Genomic DNA, 14070 nt, shown 5'->3' on the forward strand with positions numbered 1-14070 from the left:
GAATGTTCATGCGAGGATCCATGAAAAAACAAAATAGGGTCTAAACATAAACTAGACTATTGTTCAGCCTTAAAGAGGAAGGGGATGTTGACACATGCTACAATATACATTAACCTCGATGACATTATGCTAAGTGAAAGAGCCAGTCACAAAAGGGCAAATACTGTATGATTTCACTTACATGAGGTACCTAGAGTAGTCAGATTCTTAGAGACACAAGGTAGAATGGTGGTTGCCAAGGACTGGAAAGAAGGAAGAATGGGAAAGTTTAATGGGCGTGTCCGTTCAGGAAGACGGAGTTCTGAGATGGACAAGGGTGACCACTGCGCAACAATGTGAACGTGCGCAATGCCGCTGGGCTTGAAATGGTTCAAGTGTTAAACTGTATGTTACGTACATTTTACCAGAAGTTGTAAAATTATTCAGATGATTAATTTTCTTACCTTCACATTTACTTAGATACACAAAATAATATTTATATGCTTAATGGGGACATCTTCAGAAAGTGCTTTGTGTCAAGTCTGAATAAGATTAGACAAAGCCCTTAGTCTTGAAAACTTTGAGTCTAAAAGATGTATTCTTCATATATAATTATATGAAAAGAAAACAATAACAACATATTAGAAATATGTCCAGATAAAGAAATAAAACTAGGCCTCAATTTTATATTACTCACAGGGTCAACGGCTCATAAATACATAAATTATATTTTGCTTCAATATAGATACCTTTATGTAAATAAATAAAGCTTTTTCACAGATTACTATATTATATGATTGTATCTTCAATTAATTTTCAAAACTATGGTAGTATCCTCAAATGTGAGTAATATAAAATAATCTGTTAAATTTGTACAATTTCACTACTATGAATTTATTTTATAAAAAGTTGAAATGGATAATATAGTACTTTCAAATTCTTAACTAGTTTTACCAATATCAAATAAGTACTTTTTACAATATTGTTAAAGGATTTAGGAAAAAAAACAACCCTTAGAAACCACATAACATCTTTCTTCTCCAGGAATGGGCTGTTCATGGCTTCAATAAAAGGCAGACGGGAGGGGAGACAGAAGGAGCAATGTTTTACTTGTTAATGTCTACCCAAATCTTTTCCTAGCTCCAACTCCATTTCCCACTCTTAACTTGGCTACAATCACTTTATAAACAACTGCATCTACACCATCTTAATCTCTTTCATGACACTCTCAAAACATATATTTTCTCCTGTCATAAGGTCCCCACATCGTAACTTTGTATATGTAGTTCTATATTCTCTACCTCTAGCTCCTTCCCTTCCCTTTATTTTAATAAAGTTACTTACATATCTGCCATCTTTGAAACAAAAATACCTTACTTGACCTTGTACATCCATTTTACTATATAACCTTACAGTCAGGCAGCCTTGAAAGTATAATCCTTCTCTCTACTTCATCTCCATCTCCACCCTTATTAACCAGCTCGTACCTCTCTCCCCATCATGCCACTGGACTGCTCTTGCTAAGGTCTCAATTTATAAATGACAAAAACAAGAGACATTTTTCAGGACCTCTCTTTGGCTTCTGACACAACCACCACATATTCTCAAAATTTTCTACTTTTCATTCAGAGTTATTACTCTTTTGTCTGTAATATATTCCAGTTTCTATGTTCCATGTTAAATAGACTTAGTTTTATGGTATATATAGAATTTTTACAAAACTTTTAATGAGACCAGGAATATCTTCCAAATCTTTTGTTTCCCAGAGCAGGTTTACTGGTTATCTGGCAACAAGGCATTTAAAATTTGCTCATGTTCTCTTTGATGAGAAGTAGTTGTATTATATTTTCTAGCAAATGTTAGAGAATAAAACAGTCTTTCCTTGAAGGAAAATATAATATTTTGATAACAAATGTGAAAATAAATGCTGTTTGAAAGAAATCTGTAATGTAGAATGTATTTTGAAAAAAACAATGTTGATCGTTGCCAAAAATAGTTAATTTTAGGTAAATTAATAAGATTAACTAACACATATCAGCATACTTCAAAAAGGTAGAGAACAAACTTTTATCTGCTTTTAAATAATCCAACAAAGAATTTTAGCAGGTTTTGAACCTGCTACAAACTTTTAAAAATAAACTTTCCAAAGAGTTTATAGGAACAACTACTTGGTATCATGAAAGATGGCAATTACCACCTGGTTTCAACAAGAAACTTTTAACTATTAGAATTGAAAAAGTACAATTTAGTAAACACAGTCAAATGTTACATTTCTTTCATTTGGATGTATGTATCTTTATTACGTATCTTTTTCAACTATGACAGCTATTAAAAATCAATTTGTCAAATTGTACATAATTCCATTATGGTTATATGACATTTTAAATAATTACATAGTTCACCTACTAGACTACAAGTTATTTAAAAGCTGCAACTACATCTTCTTCATCTTTGTATCCCTAGGACTTTGACTATATGGCATACAGCAAATAGTTATGCAATAAATACTGTGTGAATGAATGACCCAATATACAGGCAAGTACGTTAAAATGAAAATATGCACATACTCACAGACATACCTAAGTATGTGGTAATATCTAGTTAGGTATACAAAATATTACCTAAAATGGGTGGCCCCAAATCACAATGCACATATATCAACGCACAATACATTAATTCAATGGTGTTAAATGGCTCAACTTGTATTTGCATATTAATTAGGTAGGTTCTCATAAATAAATATATTACAGTTGCCCCATATAACATGTGAGACTCAAAATAACAAGTTAGAAATAAAAATCAAATGACAGCATTTTTATTTTAAAACTTGGTTTATATCCACCAATCTCATTAAGAATGTGATGGCTACTTAGCGTAATTTTCACCATGGTATAAATTTTCCTTTCAAACTATATTTAAAATTTTAATGATCAGTCATATCATTACTATACAAATTATTTCCCAATACTAAATTACACTTAGCCCTCTATAGTAGTTAAAGCAAAGATGCCCACATTACAATTTTATTGGGAAAAAATTAGATGCACCCATAGAATTATATTCTATTAACATCTTTAATTCTAATTGCATTTTTGAAAGAAAAAACTCAAAGAGAAAAGTAAGCAAAATAAAAGAACAAATGCTGTTACCAAGAAAGGATTGGGGTTCATAGTACATATGTGTGTGTGTGTGTATAGTTTTGCTAATATCACATAATAGATTGCTAATGATTACAGGAATTATTATATTAATTAAATCCAGAAAAATTCTTACCTTATAATACTGAGACATAAAATGACTGAGTAAACCTTAACTAAATTTTATGAATGATTTTTATCAATATTCTGTGCACAAACTATATCTAGGGTCTTTCTTCTTAAAATGCATTACAAGATCAGTGTGGAGCTTAAAAATATAAAATGTACAAAATGGAAGATGTATTAAATAAAGTAGTAATCTGTAGTTAATAGTACCACTGGTTTCTTTTCTTTTTCTTTTTCTTTTTTTTACAAACATTATAAACTTCCTAGAAAGTTGTCTCTCTCATTCTCAGGTTTATAGTTACCTTAATTATGTAAGTTTGATGTTACCTAAAAAATGTATCCATGGTCTATCGATTGTATTCTAATAGTGCTTAAGAAACAAAAGCAGCTACAATACTTAAAAGATAAAAACAAAATAAAATAAGTGAAGCCAAATTAGAAGCAAAACTATCCCACTGTTACCTACCTCCTGGAAATGCCATTAGCCAGACATTTATGGCTACAGGATTTGGAGGAGAGGGGTGATGAAGTTGGGGACAAGTTGAGAGGGGCAATCAAACTGTTGATGATCTCAGTCAACTGTGCACTCTGCAAGAAAACAGTCAACTGCTAAGCGAGGAACGTGCATTAAATCTCAGGCCTTTAGTGTCTATTAAATGATTAACTTCTCATGAAACAAATAAATATTTGTTTTAGCAAATATAGGGGAGGGCAAAAGTAGGCTTATAGTTGTGAGTACATGAAATAGAGTTTATTCTTATATTATTATTAATTATTGTATTATTTTCCAAATGAACAACTGTAAACCTACTTCTGCCCACTGTACATGTATTTTAAACTACAAGATGAGTTAGACAACTACTGATATTTCCATTTCGTGTAAGTAAATTTACATTTTACAGTACTCCTTTTCATAGCCTTTTTCATTATAGTTCCTTTATCTACTCATCCTGTCCTCTAAAACATTTGAACTCAGATAATAGCATCTACATAATATTTACTGAGGCAGACAAATTAATTATAACAAAAATCACAACTATGATTTATTAAGTGTGTACTATATGCCAGAACTACACTAGGCACTAGAATATTTCTAATTGTTACAACTAAACTGCAAAGTAGATAATATTAGAACTTCTGATATTACTATATAGACGAATTTATTGAAGTAAAGAAAGATTAAGCTGTTTGACCAAGGATTATGAAATTGATAAGAAATGGAGCTATGATTCAAATTCAGGCTTGAACCTCATGCCACATTGTTCCTTGATATTTTTTCTAATTCAAAAATATCAGTTTTTTTCAGTATACAAAATTTTCATTGCCCCTTATACCAAACTTAAATATATATATTTGTAATATGTAAGAAATATTAAATCATTCCCCCCAAAAATCATCTTAAACAATCATAATAAACATAGACCATATCAATGGAAATAGTATATTTCTACAAAAGAATGACAAGTACTTTCATTACATATGTGAACAGTGTTCATTATAGAAAAAAGGGAAGTACAGAGAGGTTTGAAAGTAAAAGAAAATCACCTATAATCATATTTCACAAAGAAAACCACTGCTAATATCTTGGTATATATTCATACCTCTACAATGAGTGTTTTGAACATATGCAAGCATTAGTGTATATGCAACATGTTTGCATGTTCACACACACACACACACATACATACACTTTTAATTAAATCATATCACATCAATTTTCTAAAACCTGGTTTTCTTACTTAATATAGTATGACTACAGTTTAAAAAATACATAGATCTATTTCATCACTTTATAATTGCGAGATATTCTATTATAAAATAAAGGGGTATTTGAAATTATTATTTTAAAACTCTTCATTTGTATGAAACTAATAAGATGGTATTAGAAACAATGAGACTAAAGAACACAAAAACTAAATCTAAATTTTGAATTCTTCAAAAAATCTTATATAACAAACATCCTGAAATGTTTTCACTACTTATTTTCTTGAAATAATATGTACCTAATGACTTTATTTTAAAAATTATTACCTTTTAGATTAAAGCTAATTTTAAAAATAACTAATACAAATAGATTCTTTATCCATTTATCAAGCATTCATTAGTTTCCATGCAAAAAAATGTACGGAATATCTATTTTCCCCTCTGAAACTCTGACACTCTCTTTTTCATCTCCAAAAATATCTAAAATATTCTAAGCCACTAGAGGTCGCTGGTCAGATACTTCGGAATAATTTTCCCAGAAGACAGCATTACAACCAACCCCTAGTTTTACCCTAACAACCACCCCACTTCAGCCTAATAAAATCTCATATGCCTGAGTCCATATTTGGGATAGTAAACTTTTATTAGAAAATTACTCGACTTTCTATTTACATAATCATTTTTATTAAAGAATCCATATTTCAATATTAACTTTCACTAAAAATCTCTATCAATAAATTATTTAAATCATTCATATCTGTTAGGTGGTTCCAGCGTTCTTTCCCTGTGAAAAAAGTCCAATGATAAACAATTTTGTTTAAATAAAGATTTTCTAACCCTAGTATAAACGAGTCATCATCCTATGGCTATATACTAATCAATATCTCATATGATATTTATATATATTCTTATATCACATTTATATATTATACCTTATATTATATTTAAATGATCTTATTACACCAATATTATAATAGAGACTAGTCATACACTAATATTGCAATGTATTTAATGTCAAGTTGCCAACTTTAACAACCCATACCCCAAGGAGACACACACATTTATTTTCATGCCGCTCACACTGTACTCTTCTCATTACCTGTTTTTCTATGTTGCGAAGAAGCAGTGTTGGGCTACTTGGTGACATTTCAAAATCTTGTTCTGGAAATGGATCTTGACTCTCTTGGGGAATCTGAGGATTCCCTGTAATATTTAATGAAGTTGCTTGGTCTGCAAATTGTATTTGTTTTTTCAAAGTGTCTTTTGGAAGTTGACATTCTTCTAGGATCACTATCCCCTAGGCAAACAGCAAGTAAAGAGTTGAAATGAAAACAAAGTGTCTGCTAAATTAGCTTTAATGTTATAATGCACTTGAAACCATGCTTCTTATTATACACTTGACAGTTTAACTCAAAAATTGGCTGATTTAAAACGTGTAGCTGAAATAACATGTGTGATGGATTAGACTTATAAAATATTGTCATAAATTATATACATGCAGTTATTTTTCTTCTATTGCTTTTAGTTATTAGAATTAAAAGCATGACACATTTAGAATAAAGTTGAAGGCTTCTATGCAGGATATGAACATTTCGGACTGAAATTTAAAACATTTCTTGATTTACTCTTCTATTTCGGTCACTCACATTTCCATTTAAGTTTTATATTTGAGCACTTCCAATTTCATAAATTGAAATATCAAACGTATAAACATCCAAACAACAATCTGATGTTACAGTAACTGCTCTCAGAGGCCTGGAAGGACAGGCCCTAACCTGCCGCCAGTCGGCAGCCATGGGCAGGACCACGCATGGAGAAGTACCCTCTAGGCCAGCCAGGGCTCTTGTTTACAGGGTAGGGGAGCTAATAATAAACACACAAGTTTCAACTCTGATGGGGTATTTTCTGAAATGTAAGTAATCAGAGGAATAAGCAAGCATCTAGCTTCCTCCATACTCCCTGCCACACGCATCCTTTTCTCCAAACGGCTTGCTAAGTCTGTCCACATTTCCTGCTGCTTCGCGCCAACCGCATCACCCTTGGGTCTCTCAGAGGCCGTGGGAACAGGAGAGAAAAGGTGAAAAGGAGTGTACAGATATGATCGGAATGATTTTAAACTCCTTCCTTTCCTACCCCTCTATCCCCTGTGAAGAATAATGTATGTTATTATATAATATGTATGTAGATGTAGATTTTTGCAAAATGCCAGTAAGCCCCTATAAACTAGCTGAAAAGATATTAAATACCTAGCGTGACTAAAATATTACAGTCTTGTAATGAAAATCAGACTATAACCTTAATATAAGTGTACAGTATTTCAAGATGGAACAAATTAAATAACTGCTGTGGTCAGCTTACATCATGTATAAATGCTATTTATCAGATGGAAACTGCCTATAGAATATAATATGCAATATATGAGTAATTTTAGTTTATACTACAGTTTAGAGAATATGAAACTTTAGAATGAACATAGCTATGTAATTAAACATAGATTTCATTATTCTGTAGTAATATATTACCTTGATGCTTGGTAAAAGTAACAAATAAATTATTTTTACCTATACTTACAACAATGCTAGTAACTTTACAAGGAAAAGAGGATCCAATCTTTGATCCCACCTCAATGACTATTTTCCTAGTATGCAAAATTATGGCTATCAAGAAATCTAAAGAAATACATTTAAAATAAGTTTGTTTTATTTGATATTTGATAATTTAAAAATTAAATTAGACTTGATAAATATAGTATCAAAAATGAAAACTCATAAAAGTATCTGAAATGTCCATTAAAAATTTGTACAAATCTCTTACTAGGTTTTTCCCAAGTACCTCATGCAAAAGAAATACAAGTTTTCACCATTTCAATTTAACTATAATTCTCCTTGGTTTATATTATGGGCCAAGCTGCTGTGAATTAGCCTGAATTCATAACCCCTACTTATATAATATTGTTTCTACGGAAAAACTGATACTGAATTTCAAAAGCCCAATTTATAAACCTTTAGAATACTACCTTTTTATAAGTAGGGGCCTACTATAGTTTGTTCGATGAAGAATAATACTTTTAAAATTTAACTGGGGAGACATTCATAGCAAACTTCATATTCTGTTTTTCCCCCTGAAACCGTTGCCCCGGACAAAACTCCCAGCGTGTGAGAAGAATGGACCATGATTGTTCTCTGCATGGCCAAGAACACAGGAAAAAGGGAAGAGGAATAAATCCTTTGGAGACATTGCAGAGATCATTTCTGTTCTTAAAAATCAGAAAAAGAATATATGTGTGTTGGGTCATCATGATGTACACTTTAAATATCTTATACTTTTGCCCTGGCCAGTTTTGCTCAGTGGTTAGAGTGTTGGCCCACAGACTGAAGGTCTCAGGTTTGATTCCGGGCAAGGGCATCTTCACTTTCCTCGGCCAGGGTCATGCGGAAGGCAACCGATCCAAGTGTCTCTCTCACATGGATGTTTCTCCCTTCCTCTCTCTCCCTTCCTCTCTTCCACTCTGTCTAAGATCAATGAAAAAATATCCTCTGGTGAGGATTAACAACAACAATATATAGAGATCCAACTATGCCTCAATAAAGCTGAATTTTAAAAAATAAGGAATAGTTTAGCCCTGGCCGGTGTGGCTCAGCGGTTAGAGCATCGGCCTGCGGTCCTGAGAGACCCGGGTTCGGTTCCCGCTAAGGGCATGTACCTCGGTTGCAGTTTGTCCCCAGCCCTGGTCGGTTGTGTGGGTGGCAGCCACTCGATGTGTCCCTTTCACATCGATGTTTCTCTCTCTCTCTCTGTTCCTCTCTCTCCCTCCCACTCTACCTGAACAAAAAATGGAAAAATGTCCTCGGGGGAGGATTAAAAAAAAAATAAAAATAAAAAATAAGGAATAGTTTAATGATAGATAAAACAAGGCAAATAACAAAAATATTAAAATTCTCTAGAATAACGAATTGAGAAAGCGGAGACCAGTGAAAACGCTAGCATGAGATGGAAGCAGATCAGCGGCTCCGAGGAGACAGCTATTTCTGACAACAGCGCTAGAGAGATCCCGCCCCAGCTCCAGGGTCTTAATAAAGAAGACAGTGTGTGAAAAAATAAACAATTGCCTTAGCAACACCTTTATTATTTACATAAAGCCACCATGACTATTTTTAAGCAAAAAACTTAAATGAAAATTTAAAACACAAGAAATGTACAATTTAAAATGCAGAAGGCCCTATTACAAGATAACAACAACAAAATCTAAAAGAGAGGCCACGGACAGCTTCTCGACCAAGAATATCTATTTCAGATATTTTTCTAGGAGTGTAAAGAAGCTGTTGCCTTAAGAAAAGCTGAAGCAGAGAAAAGCAGAAACATGGAAGTTGCCGAAATAGGAAAGCTGTTACAAGAACAAGGAAGAGATGTTAATGATCTGCTTTCCTCTCCCCTCTAAAACTTCAAGCAACATTCAGGCCACCTGGAGTGTGTCAGAGGCAAGGCAAATGACAGCGTAAACACCTAAATTTGTAGATCTACTAGCAGATCCACGCCGTGTGTTTCTGGACCAGTCACAAACTGGCACTTATTGAAACAGGATATTTACAAAAGAGCATCCCTCAATCTCTTTCCCTTCCCCTTATCTCTAAGTTAACCCAGAAGAAAGGACTTGTTTTTCTTTCTTTCCAGATACATTAAACAGAAAGTTCTGTCTCATGCAAGATAACCACTCTTCTCAAAGTTGTTTTCTTACAATAACCCAAGAAGCCATCTGAGCAAAGAAAGTACTTGTTTTCCTTCAGTATAACAGCTCAACTAAATTGCAGATGAATAAGCAATCAAACATCTTAATTCTCAAGAAATGTAAGGAAAAACTGTTCAAAATAAAGATATATTATATTTTGACAGCATAATTTTAATGACATTTTTCATAAAACAAATATAATGTGATTCTTAAGGGAACAAAGGGCCAGATATCCATCTAGCCTAAACCAAGACAAATGTTAATAAGGCCATATAAATTATTACTGGGAAGTTTAGATTTCTTTCCTTAAAATAATTTATTTCATAGATATAAACATATAATAAAACTTTTAAAAGTGTTAAACAAAAATTATATAGCACTGCTTAGAACAGACAGAATATTAAAATATCTTATCTCAAGTCAGAGCAATATGAACTAGACTGTCTAGATTCAAACATAAAACTCAGTCATTAATTTAACTAGGAACACATTTTCTCGGAAATTTGCAAACTGTTTTAAACCTGACTCCTTCTTAGAACGCTCTGTGCTATTAAAATGTTTGTGCTATGTCCTTTAAAGAAAGTGATCAGCCCTACCTGGTGTTGCTCAGTGGTTAGAGCGTTGGTCCATGTACTGAATGGTCTCGGGTTTGATTCCTGGCCAAGGGCACCTGCCTGGGTTGCTGGTTCGATCCCTGGCCCAGTAGGGGTGTGTGTGGGAGGCAACCAATCAATGTGTCTTTCTTACATGGATGTTTCTCTTTCCTCTCTCCCTCTCTCCCTCTCCCTCACCCTCTCCCTCTCTTTCTCTCCCCTCCCCCACCTCTCCTTCCTTTCCACTCACTCTAAAAACCAATGAAAAAATATCCTCAGGTGAGGATAAACAACAACAACAACAACAACAACAAAAGTGATCAAAGAGGAGATATTATTTGGTAATCTTGAAAGGACTTGGAAATCACAACTGAAGGCCCAGGTGGAGCAGGGTTAAAATCAGAAACAGTCACTGCAATAAGTGAACGGGAAACTTCCACGAGGAAACTATTCTTGAACATAGTTCCCTCAAATCCAACAGACAGAACCAGCAAGCCCAAGGTGTTATTTCTGTCCTTTGCTCCACCTTCCTACAGGCATCACCATCAAATCCTACAATGCATTAAACAATATTCATTACTTTCTACCTTTCTCTCCTGTCCTTACACAACTCATGCCTTCTGCTCCTTTGAGTATCATACTAAAATATTTGTTATTCCTAAAACAAGATCATGTTGTTTCTTGACTTCAGATCTTTAAGAAATGCCCTTTTCTCTTTTCTAGTTGCATTGATTCACCAAAGAAAGTACTATTAGTCCTCCAATGTCCTACTGAGGTATCACCCTTTTACCGATGTCTTCTCTTACCCAATAACCCCTAAAATAAGAGTTAAATATTCTCTCTATGCTGCTTCTATATGTTATTAAAAACATGAATCATATTCCATTATATTGAAGCTAACTATCTACATGGTTTATCTCTCTTATCAGAATACAAACTCATGATAGACAGAATCTAAAACTTATTAGTCTTTGGTGGGGTTGGGCTAACCCATGGTTCAAGAACTCCTTTCCCTCACAGCATTTTGTTTTCAGACCAATCGCCAGTAAGCTTACAATATTATCCCCATAATAAGCTTAGAATATTATCTCTACATTTTCACCATGTGGGATAGTTTCCCACAAAAACAAAGTTATGGAGAGATATTTAGCAATATTTAGATTAAATCTGACTTCATGGGATTGAAGGAGAACTCTTTACGTTATTGCTTCTATGGGAAAACATACTTCGAATTCCAAGGAAACAGCCTATAATTTTGGGAAAAACAATATATCTTTAAACTAGGAAAATCCCATGTTAAATTTCCCCTGGTCGGAATTAAAACAGCATTTATTTGTGTAATCATTTGCTTAATTTGTACTCCCAATAGACTATAAACCTACAACATGAGAGATTTTTTTTTTTAATCCTCACTCGAGGACATTTTCGCATTTTTTGTTCAGACAGAGCGGGGGGGGGGAGAGAGAGGAAGAGAGAGAGAGAAACATCGATGTGAAGGGACACATCGAGTGGCTGCCACCCGCACGACCAACCAGGGCCGGGGACAAACTGCAACCGAGGTACGTGCCCTTAGCGGGAACCGAACCCGGGCCTCTCTGTACCGCAGGCTGACGCTCCAACCGCTGAGCCAAACCGGCCAGGACAACATGAGAGATTTTTAATATTTACAACTGACCAAGAATAGTATCCTAATTCATACACACCCCCCACCACCTCCACCCAAAGAGTAAAAGAAAAAAAAACAAAAAATGTTAGCTCTTAGACAAAAAAAAATTGGATAATTAATTACACTGAGGCCCAATCTCACAAAATTCAGTAACAACTTAAAACGGCAATGAAATAATATTTCATACCTACTCTAATGGAAAAATCAAGAGGTCAAAAAATATAAAATGCTGGAAAGAATGTGGAGACACAGGAGCTCCTGGGCGCTGTCGGGGGAATACTGATTACCCCATGACATCCCTGAGAATGAGAAGGCTGAAGACAGCCATGCCTAGGACCCCGCACTCCCACTCGTGGACATATAGCCAAGAGCAGCTCTCCACAGGCTCAGGAAAAAACATGAAAGACAGTCATTCCAGTATTATTTTTACTGGCGTAAAAATGGAAACACTATCTATCAACAGAAAATAGGAGATGAGATAAACATTCCATTGTATTCATACAATTCTGTTCCATTCATACAATTAAATAACACACAGGAAGTACAAAGTGCATAAATAGTTTGCTGAGCAAAAACAAGCAAGTTGCAAAATAGTTTGTAGTATCCTTTATACAGAATTCCAAAGTAAAGAAAATAGATATTATTTGCAGACACATACAGACACCTATCTGCCAATAGTATAAAAACATACATACTAAAACCTATATAATTTTATTAACCAATATCACCCAAATAAATTTAATACAATAAAAAAAAAAACATAAAAATAACAAATGTCAAAAAATGTTGGAATCAGAATAGTGGTTACAGCGTCATGGGGAAAGAGAATGGGACCAGGTAGAACCATACAAGTGCTTCAATTGTACAAGTAATGCTTTATTATTCTAGAAACTAAATCCGTACTAGTAAAAAATTAATATTTGATAATTTTGGGGGTAGGTAAACAGGCATTCATCATATTATTTCTGCAACATTTTATAACCTTTTAAAAAAATTTTAAGGAGATTTCAGTAAGATATATAGTAGTATTTCTTACATATGATAAAATAAATGTCAACAAAATAGAAATTTACAAAAAAATGTATATCATTTCTATTAACTGGAATCCAACAAAATTCTGAATTGCTTAAGTATGATAAAATGAACATGATAAATACAAGGGCATTCATTACAAAGATAGCGTCTATGTACTGCAATTAATATATCAAAAATCTTAACATTAACTACATTTTTATAAAAACTAGAACAATTATTTTGAGTAGAAAGATGAGGAGAAACTAAAACAGTAATATTTTTTTAAAAAAATAGAAGAACACAGAAAATACCTTGGAGGCACGAATCTGCCTATGAACATCCGTTAGTTGTTGGATTTTGTATTCTAGCTCTGAAATCTGGGCTTGAAGCCACGTCCATCGGCTGCCAACTCTTGCTCTGTCTACAAGCCACTTCCATTCAGTACTACAGTTACTGTGAACAACACATACATTGTTAGTCCAAGCACAAAGGCAATCAAGTTTTCACAGAGGCTGCTTAATAACTTCCTTGACTCCTGTCATACAATCCCGATTTCCTTTCCAAAACATCTAATTACATGAACCAAGAATGGCATATCAACTTCTTATCAAAGAAAAAGATTCCATTTTCTTATCTTTCTATTCCACAAACACCTGTTTTTATTCAATGTTACTTATCCAGCAGTAGGATAATCTCCTTTGCTACTTAATACTTTGTTAACACCAAGAGCTGGAATAGGAGTGGGCCAGCAAAGAAAAGGAAACAAGAATGACAATACTAACACCATGTAAAAACTGTTACATGAGGCTTTTCTATGCAACCAGATGTCACCTATGGGACAAGTCATTTGAACTGCGCTAGATCTAAATCCTTGTAATAAACCTTAGCTACTCAAATGTACTCTACGTATGTTTCATTTGCTAAAACAGAAATCACTATTAGCTGAGACTTAAAATCAATTTAAAGAAATGTCAAAAATTATCAATGAATGCTCTACTACATTTCAAATGAGCAGACCAAATGTACAGATTCTGACATGTTCATTAAAATAAACCGCTTGTTAAAAACCTCACTCCCAGCATTCACAGGCCAGAGATGACAAAGAATATATGTGAAGACTTTCTT

The 14070-nt window shown here is 33.7% G+C and overlaps 1 protein-coding gene across 2 annotated transcripts in view; it reads right to left on the reverse strand.

The window, feature by feature from the left end:
* Nucleotides 1–14070, reverse strand: part of KANSL1L (KAT8 regulatory NSL complex subunit 1 like) — a 99745-nt gene that overhangs the window by 54387 nt on the left and 31288 nt on the right. For both annotated transcript variants that reach the window (XM_036254360.1, XM_036254359.1), the window contains exons 2-4: nucleotides 13257–13398; nucleotides 6046–6243; nucleotides 3709–3830 (exon numbers count right to left, since the gene is read on the reverse strand). In XM_036254360.1, the coding sequence (XP_036110253.1) occupies nucleotides 3709–3830; nucleotides 6046–6243; nucleotides 13257–13398 (462 nt within the window). The remainder of the gene's footprint in view (nucleotides 1–3708; nucleotides 3831–6045; nucleotides 6244–13256; nucleotides 13399–14070) is intronic.

Source organism: Molossus molossus, unplaced genomic scaffold, assembly GCF_014108415.1.
Source record: "Molossus molossus isolate mMolMol1 unplaced genomic scaffold, mMolMol1.p scaffold_m16_p_11, whole genome shotgun sequence".
In the NCBI taxonomy this organism is placed as follows: Eukaryota; Metazoa; Chordata; class Mammalia; order Chiroptera; family Molossidae; genus Molossus; species Molossus molossus.